This window comes from Dufourea novaeangliae, unplaced genomic scaffold (assembly GCF_001272555.1).
Source record: "Dufourea novaeangliae isolate 0120121106 unplaced genomic scaffold, ASM127255v1 scaffold64, whole genome shotgun sequence".
NCBI classification, from domain to species: domain Eukaryota; kingdom Metazoa; phylum Arthropoda; class Insecta; order Hymenoptera; family Halictidae; genus Dufourea; species Dufourea novaeangliae.
Window position 1 is genome coordinate 2,190,984 of NW_015373954.1, and position 23,571 is coordinate 2,214,554.

Below are 23,571 nucleotides of genomic sequence, written 5' to 3' on the forward strand. Positions count from 1 at the left end.
CTATTATTTTTCGATAAGCGAAACTTGAAAAATTTGGTGCAAAGCGAAGTAGAATTGATTATTCGTTGAACTCAATACGGGCGGCCATCCTTCTTTTCTCGACGCGCCCCATCATACGGGAGCTTCACTTTTTGATACTACGATAACGAAACAATTTTCAAACGCGATATTCTGTTAAATGTGAAATATAATTAATAATCTTGTTTATTTTGTTCGTATTTTAACTTCAGATTGAATTACTGTCTTCTTGTTGTCGTATCAACATAGATCACCGATTACCCTGAAGGTTGAAGGATCTTTCTTCAATCTAGGGTCCCTTTGTAGAGAATTTTCCTCCCGGTCGTTTGGGTTCCCTGGCCACAATGCCTAGCAATCATCTCCATCCGACAAGCGGAATCCTGTAACCTTGACAGCACGAAAGGAGGGTCTCGAACGGAGAATTGTCGCTGACGAGGAGCAAAAGGTGAGGCGGTTTATCTTATTTGACCGGGATAGAGAGAGAGAGAGAGAGAGAGAGAGAGAGAGAGAGAGAGAGAGAGAAAGTCCTGTCGATTCATCGCGCGGTATCGCGTATTATATCCCTCATCCCCGATTTTCACGAAAATCCTTCGCGGTCTATTATCGCGATAGGGATATCGTCCTTGGCGAGACGATGCGAGGTCGTCCTTGCTTCTCTGAAACGAGATCGTCGTCGGTCCCCCAGGGTGCTGACTGTTGTTGGCATCAATCATAGCCACTTCACAGAAAGGATTCTCTCTTGAACAAGACGGAATGAATTCTCACGGATCCTTCTGAATGCAATAAAAGGGGAAGGAAGAAACCGGATGAATGTCAAGGTTAGTTTATTGCTATCGACGTTTCAATCGTTTTCGTACGGATACGAAATATTGTCAGAATCACTAAGTTCGTTGTCCTGAGAAACGTTTATCGAAACTTCGTGCATTTGAATTTCGAACAGGAAAAAGAAACTTTTTATTTTTTCGAGCATTGTCACTCACGATCCCCACGAATTCGCCTCACGAAGACAATATGATCGAACTGGCCTTGGTTCGCGACGACGCGACCGGAGACATTCGCACGTTCGAAAACAGGAGAAAAACGGCACCTGCCACATCAATCGTCGTATTTCGTCTCGGAGACGATGGAATGGATATTTTTCAAGTTAAAATATAATCGATGGAAATTGGACCGAATAATCTAGAAAACTTCGACAGGAACTACAGTTCAAGTGATTATTTAAAAAAAAAAAAAGAAACGAGGCAGTTGGTTGCACACTTGTCCCGAGTGTGTCTCGCTTATCGACGAATAAAGTTGCTTGTGCGATCGAACGTCGTAATAATTTGCCGATGATTTTTCACGGCGACGACAGGAACGGCTATTATCGAGCGGGGCTCCATCATCGTTGAAGACGGACGAAGAAGAGGAGGACCATAAAGAGCAGACAGAAAGGAAGGAAAAGAATCACGATGGATCTGTTTACTACCAGTTGGAATAAAAATCAACGGTTGTCGGCGTGTGGCGCGAGGTTTCGCGAGTACGAGCAACGCGTAGCAATGTCAACGGCACTCGTATCGGCCAGAGGGGCCCTCCTCTTCCTCCCTCCTCTTTCGCTGTGTCCCTCTTCCTTTCAGCCTCCTCTTCAAGGTTCCTCTCCTCTCTGCTCGCGAAACACGCAATCAATTATGACGACTTTACAGTTCCCTTCTTGTCGTTCCTCTCCACAAGAGCATCGGTATCGGCTTCCTGCCTCTTCTTTCCCTCCCTTTTTCTTGCTAGCAACACGCCTGGTGGCTTCAAATTTGGTGCGCCTAGCTATGCTCTTCAAACCCCCATTTCAGCTTTCATATCATTCGAAATTAAATAATTTTTTCTGCATCGTGAGATATTCCTCTCGTAACTCGTATAATCGTTCTTGCTTCCAACAAAACTTGGCAATTAAGGTTTTAAATGTTTCGATAGCGAATTCAAGCGCTCACTTGTATGTAGCATTAGCTTATTTAACCCTTTCAGACCTGCTGGTCATATTTGCGTACATGAAGTTTCTACGCTGATATTTCGACAAAGATGAATGTAGAAATTTAAACTCTGCTTGAAAAATACACTACGATTCCATTGACCATTTGCCTTTGCATGATGTTGGACCACCAAGTCGCTGTAACACCCCAAAATCTCCTGGCCGCTCAAGGATCCAACGCAGAAAATGTTCAGTTCAGTTATGTTGGGGAAAGAAACTGTTTCTTACAATTTCACGCAAAGCCTTAGGTACAGTGTATTGCAGATCCATATTGTTCTAATAAATTCGAATTCGTTCATGTTCTTTCATTTGTACTCTCTTGGGTGTTATGCGATACACGAGTTCTAACCTACACATGTGGATACATTTAATATCTACAAAACTATGAGACACATAAACATTTCTTTCAAACGAAATATCATCCAAACAATTTACTCGGTTCAAACGTGTAATCAAATATTTTGTTTACTCTTAAAAGTATATTCAGGTCTGAAAGGGTTAAAACAGTATGATTAATTATTCCCCATTGATTCTCGAATTTCTCACAAGCGTAAATAAAGAGTCTGCCCGCCCGCCAAAATATTGTTATTTTGAACACGTTCGCCGAATGTAAATATAGAATCAAGACAGAAAATAGGGAGGGCGGTGTAAATCCCTCGTTCAAAGCAGTAAACCAGCAACAGTGTACAAGAACCATAATTAGAAGGGTTAATATTTTACAAACTACACGTGCTTCGGTCGTCATCCAGTGAATTCCTGGGTGGTCCATCCGCGTGTTCGAAAGCGTCGATGCGTTGTATTTTTAAATAAAAATGGGGGATATGGGTGGCAAGAGCGAGAAACAGAGAGGGAGAGAGAAAGAGAGAAAACGTCTTGTCATCGTCGTCTGCGGGGTTTCTAGTAGTAGCGAATAATTTTCGCGCGTTGTAACGACAACCGGCGCCGTTTCACCGTTGGCGTAGGCGAGCTAGGATTTATTTCGCCTCTGAACCACTCTCCGCGTCTGGACGGCGTCTGGAGTCGCGTCTCGCTCGTAAAATCACTAGAAAATAATCAAACCCCGGCCTGAACCGGGTCGTCATCGGCCCGATCGTTCGAAACGATTACAACGGTTTTTATGGCGGACAGACTCTCTCTCTCTCTCCCTCTGTTGGGCTGTCTCATTTACAGATGCTTCATCCCTGACAATGTCTGCCCAGATGACCCATAAACTTCACCTTAATTACCTTCACGCTGGATTAATCACGAGGGAGGATGAGAAGAGTGATGAATAAATGGTTAATCGAATTATACCTAATGTACCCTTAGGAGTAAACTTGGCTCTTGCTAGGGCAAAAAATGTAGAATATCTCATCGAGACTATAGTCAAGATTCCCAGAAAATACATTCTACCCCTTTTCACCCCTTTAGGAATTGAAATTCGACAAATCCTGCCTTAGTAGATGACTACATCATAGAAACAATGTACCTTCCAATTTTGACGTTCCTAGGTTGAACGGTAAGAGCTGGGCATTGATGAGTCAGTCAGTCAGTATCAGGACTTCTTTTATACAGGGTGAGTCAATAAGGACTACGATCTAATATAACTCGTTACTTATGGGTTGCATCAAAAAACGTTTTAAATGAATTGTCTAGCCTATTAAGGGACTCATCGAATGCATGTAATCTTTTTTTTATATGTTATACTGTTTATGATATCAAGGTATCCTTGAGTTACTTTAAGGTCAATGAATTTATTTTATTAATGCTGCGTTGTAGCCGATAAAAAGACGAATTTAACAACCTATATAAAGGTCTAGGGGAAAACATTTATTGACCTTGAAGAAACTCAAGGTTACCTTGATATCTCAGAAAATATAAGATACGAAAAAACAATCAAATTTTATCAATTCGATGAGTCCCTTAAAATGCTACATAACTCATTAAAACGTTCTCTGATACAACCACTAAGTGACAAGTTATTTCAGGTAATAATTCTCGTTGACTCACCCTGTATATGTACTCAGATTATGCAAGGTTCGTTCCGTACCTTCATCCAGCTGCTAGAGTCGACAAAATGCGTATTCCTGTTGCATGATCGGTGGTAACCCGAAGGCCTAAACATTTCCATATTTCACCCACCCTCCGAATTGGAATTCCTGTTATTCGAAACGGTCTTTATCGTAGAGAAACGTTCGACTTGAAAAATCGTGTCGTTCCAAAGGATGTCGACCTTTTGCAATAGAGATCCACGGAGAGAGTGGATCGAGAGGCCTGCTAGACCAGCCGAAGAAGACATTGACGCCTGGATGGGATTCGTGCGCCCGCGCGCTCACGCGGGTGTACGTGCGTGTAACATAGTGGTCTATCAATTTCGCGGGCCTGGACGTTTACGAGGAGATCGTAAAGGCGAAGCCTCCGTCCCCCAGAAACAACCCCCGAACGATAATTTCCCTAATAATTCGAATATATATTAAAATTGTTGATAAAGAGACCACCATAAAAATTATGAATAAAATATAGTACATATCCACATCCCACAGTCAGAGTGTATTAAGTCCACTTTTTCAAAAAATATCGTGATTTTTTCCGTGAGCTGTCCCCCCATAGAATATACTAAATGAAGCATGTGATTCAATTTATGTTTCGGTGTAAAGTGGTTCTGTATACAGTCTGATTTCACTTTTGGCAGGGTCCTTCTATTTAGGGTTGGGACGAGTTCGTAAAAGTTTCCAAGCCTACGCCGCTTTTATTCAACCGCCCCTACGGGCGATATTTTCGAACCACGACGTATACATAATTTCCGGGTGTCTTGTTCCGCTTTCTCCCGGATTACGTTCAAGTCTGGATGTTAAACAGAGAGAGAAAAAGGGATAGAGAACGGTGGTATAATTCGGCAATATTTTCTCCAGCTACTTTATATTCATTACCCATGGCACGAGGGTATCGAGTGATTAAAAGTTGTTCAATTTTGTAGCCAATAAAAATGAATTATAATTACCATAAGAAAGCAAAAATAGAGGAAAAGACGAGGATAAAGTGTCGTTTGACGAATAAAAAAGAAAAAAATACGGGGGAAAATACGTTCAATTATTATACGGTCGGAGGACGTAACAACATATCGAGCAGTTCAAGGAACATATTTACCGGCACTTTATTGGACCAGCTCGTAAGCCACGTGGGTTGAAACACTGCTTGGTTCGAAGTCTTGTTTTTTTATATCCAATGCAGGCTGAACGTAACTCACAGGTCCCGCATGCGCGGTGCAGGAGCGTTTTCGAACAAAATGCCGCAACGTTTCGCGGGTTACGATCGAAATTTCCGGTTAAGACCGCGGCTACCATAACTTCTATCCCAACGTAAGCCCTGGTCTACGATGTAAATTTAGATAAACACGGTAGAAACATTTTACACGGGGGAGAACGAAACATCGGTGAACTGGGAATGGAAACAGACGTTTTTCGGTTCTCAGTGGCCTTCTTCGAGCTGTTAAACGAAACGAAAACAATTCTACAGCGATAACTAAACAATTCTAAAATACGATAATTTCTTCACAGTTATCGAATGTCGACTGATCGTTGGTAATTCACTTTGCAAACCAATTCCAGTCTACAAAGAAGAAAACTCTATCGAGTTCAGTGGACCTAAGTATCTACTAGGAAGGTACCGAAAGACGTGCGATTCGCTAAAGAGAATTAAAGATCCGTGAAATCCTCAAATACCTGGACCATCGAGGAATCGAAAACAGAACGCTTAAAACGATTAGGGGATCTGTGGACCGAGATTTAACGCGATTCTCGAACTGTCTTCCACGTTTCAGGTCTATTTATACGAGGCTGACAACGAAAATAACAGTTCCCGCGCGTCTCAGTCAGCGCCCTTACAATTTCGTCTGGTCTTGACGAACAGTCAAAGGAAGCACAAACCTAACGAAGCTAATTATTCTTGAATCCTTCTGCGCATTCTCACGATCTCGAAAATCATCAGGAAATCGCCTCAAAGTGGAGAAAAAGAAACGAATGTATCGAGTATCGTTGGATCCTACACAATGACGTTCGGTTATGGGAGGCGACCTTGCGTCACAGACACGATCGGATGATATGTGGTCGAGAGCTTCCTCCATTTTCGCGTTATCCGGCCACCTGCGGAGACTCACATCGGTGGCGTGGGCTGAGGAGAGAACCGAGCTGGTCCAGAAGACAACAGAGCGCTTCTAGCATAGGAGAAACAAGAGCAGAAATGGCACCGCTGCGTCAACGTGCACGGGAATCGCCGTTGGTAATGTCAATAAACTGTTCCCTCGGCTCCTTTTCCGAGAAGGTGTGCCGTTCTCGTGATATGCACGTGGATTGTGATCAGACGATCACAGGCAAATATTTACGAATTCCCGTACGATTTCCGCGTGAAGGATTTCTGATCCCTCTGGTCGTGTTTCGAGTGTAAAATGTGTCTATGATCCACGGTCAGCTGGGTCTGGTTTAACACGTTTAAGAATGACCCACCATGTGGGTCATTGGACGATGCTTTTATTTAGCCATCTGACCCAACGATGTAATTAGGTCTGAGTAATGATACAAATTAATGTAACGTAGTATTACCATCACGTTATTTGATTATTTTTTATTAATGGAAACACGTACATACACAGCTGTTCATGAATATTGGGACACTTATTGAATATGAAACGGGTTCTATAAGTAGACTGCGGATGTTTATGCATTTGTAGCATTTCTTAACTTGGAAAATGCAATAAATAAAGGTTTTTTTAAAAGTTTCATACTATTTATCCGTAATTGCTGATTGACTTTGTGTGATTCGACGAAGCGTTAACACTAGGACTACTGAACCCGTTAAAATGACGGATTCCAGATTTTTTATTTTACAATTGTTGCGATCCTAGAGATACTTTCATCGGGATTTATGTTAACCACGAATTTCTTATACACTTTATGTTATATGTAGTATACTAAGCTTCGGATCAGCTTCGACTCAGGGAAGAAGTCAGTGGATTGATCGAAATTCTCATGTGTGAAGTTTCGTAAATTAATCGATTTAAATTGAAGAAGATAGAGGAGGAGAACAGTCGTGGGTCTCTTTCCAGCGAGAGCGACGCGAACCACTCCACGGAAATTCGCTAATTATAGATCGGCAACTACTTAGCGACGAGGTGAACGCGTTTCGCCGTCGACGGCCACGACGATCCACACACTCCGCTTGGACTTGAACCAATCCTGACCTTCCCTGCTGCGTCGTGTCGACCTAGAAAATTGCGTGCGTCGTATCCGTCGCAGCGTGACGGACGCGAGCCATATATAGTATCGCGTACCCGCCGAATACCGCGACCGGAAGTGCCTACACGATCGGGGACCGTCTTACAGCGATTTTCGATAGCCTCCTACTGGTCTCATCTTCCGGTTACCTAACGAAATTTTCCATCGATTCTTTCGTGTTCCAAAGTCGGTGAGAGTGAGTGACTTGGCTTTAGCGTCTTCTCGAAATCAAAGAAGCCTACTTCCTTGATCTATAATAGTTACTGCAATTTTATTATTATCTTTACCAAATACCTCTGCAGTCCACGTGTGCAATACACTCATTTTGAGTTCACGAACCAAAATCGTGTCGATCTCCTGACTGTTCGTTAAAGAGCAAAATTTTCGAGTTTTGCATATCTAATCGGAGCACCGAACGAGACTGCGGATATACTAGGTGACGAAAAATAAATGCATTAAAATTTGAAATATCCTAGAAGCAAAATTTCACAATGTATTTCGGAGATGTTCATTTCAGAAGATTGCCCATATTTTAATCTTCATTATAGCTTAACTTCACTGTTTTTAATAAAAATAAAAAAACATTTAAATGTCTAACGAACGTGCTCTGATTTTTGCATTGTATAACGCCGCAAAAGCATTAGTGCAAAATGGCCTCGGTAATTCACCAGATCCGATAGACTACAGTGTATGACCGATTTTGGAACCTGGAGCCTGTCCAAATCCCCGCAAAAGTTTAAAATCGCTCGAGGAATCATTGCGACGTGAATGAAACAAAATTTTGGTTGAACAGAGAAAATTTTACTAAGTGTTTCAACCTATGCATCGAAGCAAAAAGTAGTCATTTCGAATCTTTCTAAATATATTATTATTACGTATTAATCCTTTTTTTAAGTTATCCTGATTTATTAAAATTATAACCAAACCTAAATATGATATTCAATTTTCGACACCCTGTATAGGATTGTTTATCGCATAGAAAATGTAAATTCGCTACCCCCATCCATGTGGTAACGGTACAGAACACCGTAGAGAGAGAACATCAGGAAACGTTAATGCTTATCAGGGTCCCCCAAGCGTGTCCGTTTATTATTTTTTACCTTTCGTGTATTCGATTCTATACGATCGTGGTGTAGTTCGTGTCAAACAAACTTATATGGGATATCCTTTTTACTATTATATCATCTTCAGCGAATCCGCAATGGAAACTGAAGCACGACAGAATTGAGCAGCACAATTTTCCAAACTACAAAAATGCTTCTCGTCCTCTCTATCTATTTCCCTGACGCTCTACGTCTTTGTCGCTCGTTGCCCGAGACATTCTGCATATTTCACACGCAAAGTCGATCACCAGTTCCTTCCAACGATAATTAATTCAATTCAAGCTACACAAACACCTGTTTCGATGCCTCTAGGCGTTCCCAACGAATCTACTCTCGTGAACCAGCTCAGTAGGAGAAAAATATTTCTCGAATTAAGAATCACCGGTAACGATGGTACCCAAAATGAATTTTCATCGACAAACGTTACTTCTTTCCCGAGTAACAGTTCCAGAAGGTATTTGTAGTAATTTTAGTATGGTTTTCATTTCATGTGGAAATTGATAGAACCTTCGACGAAGTAAAAAATTTTCGGTTCTTTCCAGTTTCTGTAAACGAAGCTTCAAAGATTGATATTTACATGAAGATTTGACGAAAGAAATGTGCCATAGCTAATTGAAAATAATTAGTATACGTAATGATTCCGTAACAATTATTATATCGTTACAAAATAAATGAATTACTGTTCCATCAATCATTGGACTCATACTTTCTGCCGATAGTGTATTAGAAAATTGTTATAGTATCATTGTTTCAAAAGCATTAGTATGAAGAATTTCTTACATTATCATTAATGTAGCAAAGCCTCTGCTGTAAAATTCAAAATACTTTTCCATTTTAATTTTCAGATGTTAGTATCTAAAATTGTGAATTCCCATGAACTTCCGCAGTCTAATTGTCCCCATTATTCAGTAGCATGTAGCTGCTCTGAGTTCTGGACATTAGAAAACGTCCAAATGTTCGAGAAAATCGCGACTGACAGGGCCCGTTCCAGCTGACCATTCTTCCTATTTCCGTGATTTTCGTGAAGGGGTGGCGAAAACGTGACCGAATTTCTCCCCCATGAAAATTAATTTTCGCCCAGACACTGTTGGAAATCGTCCAGGCCGCGTGTGCGAGGGGCGGGCGAATCGCTTATGAAAGAAAAGGAATTGGGTTGGAATGGAGTGGCGGGGGTGGGTACAGCAAAGGAGCGCGACACGGGCCTATACAGTGGTGGTATCACCGTGTGTGTTGTCGGAGACTGAAATTTCTGAAGCCCGCTGCGACCGTGACCTTACCGAACGCGTGTGTGGGCTTCGAAGTGGTGCGCTGGAACGGGAATTGTTGGCAAACCAGGAGGGGCAGAGGGGGTGGCGCAGAAAACGAGGCTCAATTGACGAGGATGCGTGGCCGTGTAATTAACAGCAATTGCTGTTACAGCCCGACGCGGCCCATTAATAATCGACGTGGCCCGCCACCTTTCCAGCCGTCAATTGTGATTTCGGTAAACGGGCGTTAAACGGATTTTCGTAGTATTTCGTGTGTGTGGGTGATTGGAAGCAACACGGACCGTGAGTGTACACGCGCCTTAAGAAGGGTATATTCTACTGTAACCGGTGAAAAAAATCGACAGACACAATTGATGCGTAAGTTTTTCGCGAGACGATCTGTTCGGCTATTTACAACTGCTGTAATTGTTAACAAAATGTCTTATAAACATTTTTACTTCTACTGTAAACATGTATTAACATATATGCGAAACCAGAGCATCCTAGGTTTGATAGTGTTCTTTAAATTAATTCCCGAAGATCACGTTGATGAAAAATCACCTTAACGGTGGTCGTATTATTAATTATTCTAAAGAATTTTTTTCTTCGATGGACAATTAATTTTTTTGAATTATTATTTTTATTTTTAATTTATTATTTTTTTGGTAAAACCGAAATGAGCCTGCTATTTTTCGTCACCAGGCGTAAATTCCCGGTAAATGGCGGTCTGATTTCTTTTGAATTGTCGAGGAACGACCGAAGTGTGCAACGGGGCAGTAAGGGGAGTGGAAAACTAATTTCGATGGAAAGCAAAGGGAGCGGAATAACAGTCGAGCGATCCGAGAATGGAATAAGGGGAAGAGAAGAACAAAGCCGTGAAATGAAAGTTTGTGTTTGCGCAAGATAAAGAGATCGACCACCGGAGGACCGAGGTCCTCGAGGAGCTGAAGGAATGTGGAAAATGGAAACGGAACAAGAGGAGGACATAATCCTATCTGAATCAAAGTTCAAACACCAATTGTTTTCCTTCGAAAAGAAAGTCTGACCAATTGGAAAACTTCCGAAATCAAAGTTCAGGTACCAATTGTTTTCCCTCTAAAAGAATGTCTGACGAATTGAAAACCTACCAAAACTGAACCTGTTCCGAAATATTTCCGAAGTCCTGAATAATAATCCCGAATTGAAACTGGAGAAACTGAATTCCCTGCAAAAGAAAACAGGGTAGTGGTAAAGCCCACGAAATTCGTTGATATCACAGCCCATCCAAAAACTCGATAAGGGTGTCTTCGTTGGGAGGGGGGAGGGAGCAATGAGAAAAGTGAATTAAGAGAAAGAAAACGAAGTTGTCGAGGTAAAGAAAGCTTTCGGGATTTTAAGGGGATAGAGAGAGGCAAGATGGCAGGTGTGGGTGATTGGGGGCGATCGATGAACCCCCGAGAAAAAGCTGGGCTTGCGGCGGGGTGCACGGAGTGGCGGCAGAGGGTGGAGGGGGACGGTGAGGGGCGTGTGCCACGAGGGTGCCACGAGGAGAACGGTGGATGTAAGGGGTGATAGGCCGGGGGCAGGAGGTCACTCGACTCTAGGCTGTCTCACCTATGCAATTTCTTTCCGTTCGAATATTATTCACCCCCTTAAGGTATGGTCTCCTCGAAGGTGGATGGGGGCAATTAGGTCTCGAAACTATACCGGACGACACCCTGTTCCCCATGAACATCAAAGATTTTCCACTAGATTTCTTACAAATTCACCAAAGAACATGAGATCTCCGGATCGTATTGCTAAGTTATAAAGATTTTACACGTACTTTTATGGAAAGAGACGATTTTATAATATAAAATAGCTGAAAAAATGTTTCAATTTTTTTGGAACATCTAGTATACGGATAGATGAAAATATCTTATATCTGCTTGATAAAATTCAAAATATCGATCGAATTTTTATGCGATTCCCTGCTCTGGTTACCATTCCCGGCTCGTTCCACGTCCCAAAGCTGGACTCATAAGTTGGCCTGATGCTGGGGGGGTTAACATCTCGATAGATCATCCCATATTTTAATGCGATCTCGGCGGTAGCGTCGCAAGGGTTAATTGAATCGCGTCGCGAACCATCGTGTCGTATATGGACCACGAGCAGACGTGGCTAGTGATCGGTTTCGGTGTTCTCACGGGCTGCCGCCACATGGTAAGTCTCGCCAATACAAAGTCGTGACATCACCATTGGGGAATTCGAATTCGAATTGTGCGGCGGCGAGCACAAAGCTGGGCCTTGATTCATCCCAGTGGTCAGTTTGATCTACTTGCCAAATCAGCCGGGCCGAATATTACATCCATTTAAGTACCACCGTGGTCGTTGGTCATCGTCGGCGCATTCTACACGCATCGAATTCCGTTGATATCAATAAGTAATATGACATCCAGGCGAGGACATATATATACGGAGGTCATCCCGTAGCATATATAAAGGTCGATTGTGATTCTCGTTCGAAGGCGCGCTCCTCCGTCATATACATGTTTTTTTCTCTCTCTTTTCTGTCCCCCAGAGACCACCGATGAATTCGGGGCCCTATAACTGAATATGTACTCGAGATATTATACAGGCCGACCGTGGACCACACGCGTCGATGATTTCTGCGACACTAGAAGACAGCAGCGGGCTGCCTTGACCGTGCCCCGCGCTGTTTTCGATCGTTTAGATGAATTTAATAGGGGAGACACGCCGAGGTCTGTCCCCAGTCTGCCACGATCATCGTCGTGGTTGCTAATTTAATTTGAATCGGTGCGGCTAGGCTGTCGTCTGGTGTGACTATTAAAAAATATGGCCACTCTTGGTGCCCAACCAGACGGATTTATTCGTATTGCCATCTGCTCGTCTCGCCGGCGTATTAGGACAATAATAATAGATACGATGGTATGGGTGGTGAGCCCAAAAATGGTAATGAGCTTAAGCATCAGAGATTTCGAGTAGAACGAAATATATATTAATGTTCTATGTACGAAAGAAATATTCGAAGCTCGTCGGAGAACTGGAGCGATCTTCCGCATAGATGGCGCACGGATCGCAGGGTTGGAGTTTAATGTAGCTTGATCCTCGAAGGAACGGCGATCGTGGAACGTAATCGTGGAAGGGCATTGACTTCGTCGGAGCTTGGAAATCGCGGTTCGGGAGCTTGCAAATCGACCGTGGCGATATCACGTTTCGCAGCCCGTGACAGAACGAGAGCTGTGCCCTCGAACGGATGCGGCAGACTTACGGGAATCGATTTGTTCCCGTTCACTGTTACATATTCGCGAAACACGCGTTTCGTACGTCTGACTTTGGAGAAAGAAACCAAAAAGGAACGAACGTAACGCGAATACACGTTACGAATCTATTTTTCGTTTCGATATACAGCAAAATCTTAACCCTCGAATGGTAAGGTGGGTTTTAAGGTCGTACTCGGTAGGGTGGGGTCGGATTCGACCCCAGCTCTTTTTTGCTATTTTAAGGTGAGTAAAAAAATTATCATGATTCTGGATTTTTGTATATTTAAATAATAAGAAATAATAATTCAGTTACATAACATATAATAATATAAGTGTTAAATTTTTACGAAATAATAAAAAATATTTTAGAATGAGAATAATAAAAAAATAATCAAAAAATAGAGTGGGGACAGCATAAGGGGAACTAAAGAGAGTTAGTCTAAACAAATGTTACCCACTTCGATCTGTACTTCATCATCAGAGCTAACATATATTCTCGTGAAGAATCGCTAGGCCCACGGGACAAGAATAGTTTTTATCTGATCTTGATATTCGTAGCAATTCGGAAAAACTGACAGGTCACGCGAAATCAATGAGGATTCTAACTTCATGCCCCCACCCCTGGGTGAAAAATCTCGTCTCGCGAGACTATCGTGCTATAAAAGCAACCGCAACGTCATCGTCAATCAATAAGCCTGAATTTAGGATTCCTCGTACGGCAACTCGTGAACACCTACTATACATATACCTATCGCAAGCTTGAATGCAGTATATGCACCACGTCGACAAAGTCGAAAATAACAAAAGAAGGTTCCCATTGAAGTCGTGCAATTTAATGTGTCCATTACGGAGAAAATATAGCTGGGACTCGTACAGCCCCTGAGCAGAATTATAGGACCACGGGCGTTTTCGCATTTGCTAAGTGCATTAAGGGTGTGCAAACAGGAGCAACGACACTGGCGGGAAGGGTTGGAAGGGGGTGAGGACGGTGAACAGACAGAAACACATAGCAAGATATATTCAACGCCCTGAAAGCTTATTGCTCATCAGGTTATACAACCCTTGTTCGACAAACAGAAGCGTTATTCACTGTCTGGGCGATGATGATGTAACGTCGTTGGATATTGAAACGTACTTCAGAGTGGATCGTCTCGAATATGTGTGTATCGAAATACGATTGAACAGAAATATATATAAGAAAGCAAACAAAACTTTGCAACACGACGTATAGCTGCAATGTCTCGTATACTTGAGGATATGAAACGAATTTCCTGGGTAAAATGAAAATCGTGGTAACTACGACGACAATTTGTCTGGCTGTCTCGGTGACTCAACCGACGTTGGGGTAATCAAAGAAAAAGGGACGGTTGAGTGAATTCCTAGCGGTAATCCAAACGGAGGGGGTAGGGGTTCAAGCGAAAAGACGAGCACCCAGGGCCGATATTAGCAATGGGGGAGAGAAGCATAGCGTAAGAAACGTAATGCCGTGCAAAGTCAACGCCCTGGCAGCTCGATGGTCGGTGTATTATGCAACCCTCCCAGAACGACCAGTCGAAGCGCCCTCCACCACCACCACCGGAAGCATTGCCACCATCGCCACCACCACCACCTACCAACCACCACCACCAGCCACTACCACCACCACTGGCAACTTTAGCCACTACGCCACGATCGCATGGCCACCTAGAATCGCGACCACATATCTGAATTGGCAGTACAGCGCCGTTAATAAGTACCGTAGAAATCATCGAGCTAGTGGTACCAATGAAAATGACATTGGACATCAATTAGGGGTGGGTTTGAACCTAATTTTTCAATTCTCGAATCCGAAACTTCGTAAGATTTCGAAACTCTCAAAACTCGAGAATATTTGATAAAACTAAGAAACGTAAAACTTTTACTAATTTCGATAAAAAATTGCAATTTTTATTGACCATAGTTAAACGAAACACAAAAAGCAACATAATGTATTCGTTTATTCTTTTTTTTAGCACTAACTCTTGATAGTTTAACAGTATCTACTTTATACTACCACTAGATAGTACTATAATACGTAACTGAAAAATAAAATTTGAAAAACTGCGTCAGATCCTCACGAATTTACGAAACATCTTGAACCGAATATTCGATTTTATATTGTTTCTTATTTGGGTTTTGAAAATTTCAAATTCACGAAACTCGACACTTTCTTGGATTTCGACATTTCAAATAAGCCACCCCTAATTTCAATGAATATCAAAACAAAATCGACAACTCTGTACAGACCACCCCACGTTTGAGTAAACAGTGGATACTATACTTCCAAAAATGGTATCCTCTAGGAGAATTTGAATTTCCACAAATACTCAATTGTGAAAATAGTAAACGAACCTTACGAACTGTTAGTTCTGTACTACCTACAGATCCAGAAAGTCCTGTCACGACAAACTTCAATATTCCTTCGATCATGCCCGTAGGAGGATCTGGAGGTCATTACAAACGACCTGGCAATTACGAAATGGACGTCCAGCCCCGTCCCCGCCTGTTTACTTATCGCGTGTTATCGCTATTATTTCCGTAAATAAATTCTATTTCTCGGAAATAAGCGGCTATCCCCGATGAAACGATTAATCTTATACACTTGGAATGTCGTTTGGCAGTGGCTGCGAAATGAATTTAATTACTAAATCGATACAACCAAACGGTGGGCTAATAGTCGCACGAAATCATCCGTGTATTCACCATCACAAGCCCCGTGGTGTCGTGACACGGGGGTTGCGGATAGAACGTCGAGCGTGCACCGAGCACATGGTCGGGGCCCACCAACCCGTGACCACCAGCTGTCATACACATCGCCGCCATTGCCCTTTTTTCGACATATTTTTTCTTCATTTCACTTCTTTTTTATTTCGTTGCGCTCGCGCTCGCAGGTGTCTACCCTCACCCTGTCGCGCCCTGTTACATACACACACACCCCATATAGTTCGTCGCGTTCGCTTCTTCTCCCTTTAAGCTCGCGTCATTTAATTAATGGCTGCGCAGATAGAAGCTTCAAGGGGCTACCTAGCGTGAATCACAGACTAATTGGGTATCGAGGATCACGGTGCCGAAGTTAAGCGGCCTGACAGGGGCGCTGGGCCATTTTTTCGAATGGGGTTGGGATAGAAATGATGGGACAAAATTAATGACACTAGAACTATCAGCATTGAATGTATGCTAAGATAAATTGTGTAATATATTAATATGTATACTATATAATGTAATTAGTATACTATAGTATAAAGTGTATAAGAATTAGAGGTTAACATAAATTCTGATGAAAGTATCTTTAGGATTTCAGCAATTATAAAATAAAATACCTGAAATCCGTCATTTGGACGGGTTCAAATACAGAAGCTGCTCTGTACTTTGTTTCGATAAATTCTTCAGCAAAAAATGCTACTCTACATTTTTTGAGCCTGTGTAGAGTGACATTTTTGCATAGACGGAGGCGTGAGTTTTACGTATTCATCCGGTGGGGGGATGCGTTTACGTTTCGAGGTCGCGTGAACCGACGAATCCGGGTCCTGGATTTGGGTCACTGTCTTTTGTATAGGGAGGGAAAGGGTTGCCCTTTAGTGTTTTGAAACCAGTTCGGAGCTGGCCCGTACAATGGAGAAAAAAGCGGATCCCTTCGGAACGGAGATGAAAACCGCGGTGACAGGTACGATAATGCGTTCTTTCAGAGACAGCACCCCCACCCTCCGATTCGCCGCCACGGGGAAAAGTTAGTAAAATTTAAAGGTAGTTTTTATGATCGCTATTCGAAACCTTCAGGTTATGGGGGTGGTCCTTTAGAAAAACTTCGTTCTCGTTGAAGTTTCCGACGACTGAAACTATTAAGTAGAAATTTTATCGATCGATTATGCTTAATCGTTTAGTAGAAATTGTAACAATTGAGCATTTACCAGTGATATATAAAAGTCAGTCCTGAATTCTATAGATTGAAATCGAACGGGATCGTAGGATAGTCACAGAAACGCTGAAAGTTAAGTAATTCGAAGTGACAGCCGCTGATACGACAAAACCGACAATCGCGTGATACGCATCGAATCGCATTACATAACAAAAATTCCTTTCTTCGTTGAAATTCGAGCGCGAGAAACCGCCCCCTTCCAGGTTGGTAATACGAAACTAATCTGAAATAAATTCGACGCCGTTTAGCCGCAGTTCGATCCTGATCGAATCGAAAAGATCGATTAAACGACATTCATTGTTGCCCGAGAAGATCTGGGAATCGTCTAGAAATTAAGCCTCGTATTCACACTATCTAATCGCGTCTATTACGGCGCCCCCCCCCCCTGAATTACTGCTTCGTTTACTCCTCACTATTCACTTCGTTGCTATTCACCGGCGACCATTTCGCACGGGATAATGGAGGCACCAGCCACGGAACAGTACAATGATCATACTGTAAATGTCCGAGACCATTACAATAAACCAGTCCCATTGGGTATGGTCTGGCGCCTGTGGCCGTGCACAAAGGGAGCCCTTAAACGTGTCGCAAAAAAGCTGAGGAACAAGGAACATTTGTGGTCAAATATCTAACGATTGCTCTAGACTAAACAACATACATATTCTTAAACTAATACAAACGGAAGAGACGCGTCGTGGCAACTTTACGTTCCAATCTCTACATTCTAAGAGCCACAACCCCCCTTCTAAACACTTCTGAGTTTTATATTTAGGCAAAATTACCGAAACATCGTGTTATAAGAAACAACGAGGAATAAATAGTCATAGTATATGTTTTCACAACGGTCTCCTCGGAAATCAGGAGGTGTCGTTGATGATTAGTTAGTGGAAGGGGGGGGGGTGCGACTGACGAATGTGCTAGGGAGTCACGATTTAATGTTCTCACGTTCGAGAAACACAGAGTAAACAATTTCCGTTTCGGCACCCTGCGGACGGTCGTGGATCGTTGAGTTTTTGGCGGCCGAGAGAAAGAGGCCGCGCGGTGAAACTTTTCAGAATGATGGATGCAAAACAACTGCGGAACACACATACCCACGCTCGCCTCGGGGACTGTGGAGGAATCGGAGCGCGTACGAGGTGTGTAAACTTTGTTCCATTTTAAAATTTTCTCGGTGCCGCCACCGCGCCGTCGCGGAAAAATCGGCTGAATTATATCGTCGCTACCAGCGGGCTCGTTATTTCAACGTCACCAGTGGCCAAGCTAGACCGATAAATAAACGGTTTTAACGGGGGTTCGTGAAGTAGACCAGCCCGATCGTGGATCGGATCGAGCGACTGCTCATTTTATTCGTTCACCCCGACTAGTGATGGCGATACATTTGTATCGTATTGATATTTGATATAAAATATGGATATTACCGGTGCCTATACGGATTGAAATAAAATATCGACATTATCGGTATCGATACGTATTGATATAAAATATCGGTATCATTGGTAACGATACTTGTAATTAAATTAGAAATAGGAAATAAAAGGCAAAAGTGGAAAGAAATCGTTAATTTAAGGAGATATTTACTAAGGACTAAGATTCTCAGGTAACAGAGTGGGAAAAAAACCGATCGCAAACTTTATGGGAAACTCACGATTGATCCACTTTTCCTTACAACTTGTTACGTTACGGCAAATGCAGCGATCGTATCGGAATTTCGAAATTTATGGGTTAAGTATCGATACTGGAATATATCGTCACATTAAATATCGATATTTTAATTGAAAATTACCGATATTCGAAATATCGATACTGTATCGCCCATCACTAACCCCGACGGTTTTTATTCCTAAATTGTCGTTTCCCAAACCGTTTTGAACAAGATTGAAATCCAGAGGGTAAGTTCGTTAAACACGTTTTCCGCGCTGTTCGTTCGACGAACTCAAGTCAAATTCCAGTTAATATAGTCGGCTGACATTGTATCGTAGACGACGGTACAAGTTCGAGTAGCTTAATTAAGGTCCGTGTAACGAAAAAGAAAAAAGAAAAATAGAGAAAAGATCGAGGCTTTAAGACAACGAACGTGACGAATAGGTATCGATCTAAGGCGGCGTCGGGGGCAGGATCTAATTTACGATAAAGTAAAATCGGGCCGGCCCAAGTCTCGTGTGCGTCCTCTGGAGATGGGAACCGGGGGAACGGTGATGGTCTCTGACTCACCCTCGGTGAGAAAGAATTATGGTCGTCGAATGTGCCGCGTCGGGGCGCGCGCTCTCGTAGAAATTCGAGGTTTTTCTTAGAAATCCACATTTACTCGGGGTTCACGAAGGGAACATCGTGTAACCGTTCACGAGAACCCCGGGAAATAATCGGGTGCTTTTCGATTACGCAATGCTTGAATTGAAAAATATGAACGGACATGAAGGGAAAGATCTATTCATAGTTCGCGACCACACGAACGACCGATGATTTTTTCTGGGTATCTGTCGGAAATTTCGTAAAAGTTTTAGTATATCTCCGAAAGCTATTACTATTTACTACGAAACTATTCCAAGATCCCCTCTATACCCCATCCCTCAATATTCTACTTCCACGTATTCGAACATTTTCATTAGGAATGGGTTTCTCGAAACCCCTCGAAACCTAAGAAAGTATCGAGAATTCAAAAGTTTGCACTTTTATCGTGATTCGATATTCTCGAAACCCAGATAAGAAGAAATATAAAATCGATAAATATTCGGAGCGTGATGCTTCGTGAATGCTCGGTGATCGGTTTTTTTTGTTTTTACGAAATAGAATATATTTTTCAAGCTTCGAGCGTTTCGAACGTTCGGAAGTTTCGGATTCGTAGTTTCGAGAATTTAAAAATTGAGTTCCAGCCAACCCCTAATTTTCACACCAATCACAGATTATAATTTTTGTGGGCGATCAATCTACCCGATTATTCATACACACATATCATCACGGGTCTCTGGTGAGGTTGACGATTCATTGACATCACGAACCGTAATCAAAGATTCTACCCAAGGCCACGAAGTAGTCGATCCTGGTGATCGTACGATCGACCATCCCTCCGATTCCTAAATCCCGCGAGGGAAAGAATTTCCTTCGATACGATTTCGTCTGGCTGTTTCCTTGTAAATCGTGGAAAAAGACCGCGCATGGGTCGCGGGGGGAAGAGAGATCGCCTCGGAAAGCGACGGATCGCGGGGGAGAAAAGGTGGCAGCGCGCAAGGGGCGCGAGGGAATAGAAATAGACGGAATTAGACGGATAGACGAATAGAAGAAAGACGGACGTGGTTTCGTCGAATGGGGGGCAAGGTGAAGAAAATGAAGAGAGACCGCGCCGGTGCTGGGAGGAACGGAGAGGAGAACGGTATGCGAAAAAATACACACTTGGCACTTGGCTTCGGCAGACGACGAGATAAATAGCGCGCGTGGGTGCGGCTCGGCGATGTCTACGGGCCACACGCCACGTTTCGACCGGAACGAGTCAGAGCGACGAATCCGGGAAAACAGAGAAAGAGAGGGGGAGAGGAAAGGAAAACACTAGGGGACCCTGGGGGAAGGGAAAAAGGTATTTCTCGAGAGAAAATACCATTTTTTTTTCTTTACCCTCCTCCTCACCGGTCATTTCTTCGAGAAGGTAGAGTGGAAATTATTTTATTTCCGCAGCAGAAGGTGGTTTTATAGTTACACCACTTAGTGAATAATATATACCCTTTATAGAAGACAGTTTTTATTGAACGTTTCGAATAATTTAATACCCCGTTTGTGATAACCACGCGCGACAGTCTAACGGGAAGGATCGATTCCTCATCAGGCATTCGTTTCAATCGACGTAGTGTATGTATGTACCGAGGAGGAGCCGTATTACGAGCGGACAGAGCGGAGCGATTCGACGAAAAAGAACGGAATCGATTGGACGGCTTGGAGAACGGGCAACACACAGTACACGAATCTCGCGCAACAGTTTCCTCGACACACTGGATTTTGACGCAATGCGTCAGATGGTCACTGTCAGACTTGTGCTTGAGTGGTTCTTCGAAAAGAAGCCGACCTAAAAAGAACCGAACCCTGAATGCACACCACCAACCACGCCTACGAGACCGACCACCGCGAATCATCCGCAATTAGCGGTTTCCCCACCCCTCGGGTTATACTCTTTTTCTCTTAATTAATTTTCCACCTAATTTCCTTCGGTTGAAATCGTCTTGTTCACCAGAACGGAGGCTGGTGTGTCTTCTCGGGGCTCCGACACGAAGAAAAAAAGACGGCAACTCGGGAGAACATCGAAAGAAAAACAGGGGAGATGGGGGACGAAGTGGAGTCTGACGAATCGCGAAACGGAGCAGCATTTTAATAATACACGTATTTGCATGCTCGAGTGGACACGTTGCAGGCGCCAACATGCCGTGAATATTTTTCTTATTTTCGCGAGCCACCCGGCGGCGGCGGCGGCTTATTCTCCACACGGCTGTTTACATTTCACGTTTCGAGCGGCCTGGTACTTCTGACGGCCGCCAGTGTCAGAGGGATCATATCCTTTGAGGAGGGTCTCCGCGAAAAAAAAGGGGTTGCAGAGATTTGTTGTTCAACCGTTTCACTGATAACGAATTCGCACGAATCCGAACATAAACGATCGATATCACGAACGAAATAGTAGGATCTATCGATTTAACCCTTCGACTGCGACGGTCTTTGCCTGAAAACAATCAGCATGTACGGCTCGATATTCACTTCAAATGTTTGTGAGAATATATCTACGCCTTCTGCATATAATAAGGGCGTATGTGTACGTCTTTCGCAGTAAATAGCTTAGTACCTTAAAAAAACCACCCCTATCAACAAATTTTCTTCAGAACCAAATGAATCCAACGATCAGAGCATAAACAGAACAATAAGGCTGGACTGTATTCGATAAATCCGCCTGACATCCTATTTACACAGGACAAGCAACAAACAGATACTCTACAAGAAATTCCTACAGCAAACAATAAACTAAATAACGTACAATTTAAAATCATGGAATCGATAATAAAATCATATCCACGTTTCTCAAACATATGTACGAATGAATGTGTACACAGGACAGGTGAACTCGGATATCTTTCCTGTGTCTATCGAACAACGTGCATGCGGACTAAAGGCTCCTATAAACGATACGATTTGTCGTACGACAACGTTGCACAGACAGTTGGACAAACGATCGAAACTACAGATTTTTGTAATTGTCGTTCAGACGATCGAAGTGACCCCAGTGTTCTACCATCACAGTTGCACGACAAATCGTATCGTCCTATGGAGTCGTTTAATATGATCACACGATTACAATGGAAATTCTCCACTTACCCGGTGAAACGGCGAGTGCGAGGAAGGCAGCGGCCGCGACGAGCACGAATATCCTAACCGCATTTCCGCCGGTTCGTCTTCTGCCTGGCCTTTGACCGGAGGCATGACAGGAGGCGCCGCGGCGAACGTTGTTCGTCGATGATTGCACGTCGCGAACGACGACGTACGCCGGTTCCTCATGCTCGTAGAGACGACGCTCGTCGTCCGTGTCCGCGTCGTCGACGATGACGCCGGTCGTCGTGGCACCGCTGCAGCCGCGTCGACGTGGTGGTGATCGCGGCTGCTGAAGGTCGCTGGCACTGCAGCTGCTGCCGGTACGGTCGATTACCGGGCCGTAATACATGGCCTGCAGGAGCGACGACGACTGCCGCCGTGCCACCGGGGGCTGGACTCGTCAGCGTATCCTTCTCGGAATAGGCTGGTACGCGAACGGGACAGCACCTGCGGCGTCCTTCTTGCCAACGACCACCAGCGATCCGACCGATCCGCGAGGCATCACCGCGACTAACCGAATACCAGCAGCACACTTTGTCGTACACTTCTTTCCTCTTGTTCTTATTCTCTTGTTTTTACGAGATTCCCTTTCTGTCTCTATTACGACGATACCCTTACGGGGAAGGGGGTTGCTCTCGATTACAATGTGTAATTACACTGTCTTCGTACAGGACTTCGCGGATGTAACACTTGTCTTCTGCTTGCACGTACTTATGGTAGTATAGTAAGATAGTATATGGAAATTTGCACCGTGGTGTGTGTGTTTTGGAATATTAAACCTTCGATCCTAGAGACCGAACCTTGGTTCCGCACTGCTTCGTATTGTTTATGGTTTACCAGCACGCGAGCGCGTTACCAACTACTGTTCTCTCGGAAATAGACTTCCCTCGGTGTGTGTGTGCTTTCATATTTTTCTTTCGCGTCGACTGTTTTCGATTTTTCCCTCTTTATATTACTCCATCCGAGGGACCACTAAGACCACCACGGAATCCTAAGGTGAACGAATGTATCCTGTCTCCCCGGTGGTCGGAATCTCTCTTTCTCTCTCTCTCTCTCACACACACAAAGACACACACACAACCCTCTCTATCTATCTATCTATCTCTCCGTGTAAAGTGGAAGGCGGACGAAAATTCACCCCGACGGAAAGACTCGACTCTGAAGAGGAGCCCACCGCGTGTACTCTCCCGGCACTCCTGTCCGCCGTCTACGTCGGAGGGAAGAAACCCTCTAAACGAAAGCGCGCACGCTATATTACCGGCGACACGTCGCCGCGCGTCAGTATGCGAGAGTGTATACCGCCTGCGTGAAGGGAGAAAGGGTTCGTCGCACTCTTTTTCCTTCCTACCCTGAAACCCCTTTTCTCTCTCACCCTCCCCCCTCTCTCACTCACTCTCTCTCTCTCTCACACCCTCTCTCTCACACCCCTCTATCTAACTCTCTCT

The 23,571-nt window shown here is 43.6% G+C and overlaps 1 protein-coding gene across 1 annotated transcript in view; it reads right to left on the reverse strand.

The window, feature by feature from the left end:
* The window catches only part of LOC107186223 (protein kinase C-binding protein NELL1-like), a 58,601-nt gene extending 36,126 nt beyond the window's left edge, over window positions 1–22,475 (reverse strand). The window contains exon 1 of the mRNA XM_015574044.1: window positions 22,133–22,475. Coding sequence (XP_015429530.1) covers window positions 22,133–22,475 — 343 coding nt within the window. The remainder of the gene's footprint in view (window positions 1–22,132) is intronic.
* Window positions 22,476–23,571: the final 1,096 nt, after the last annotated feature.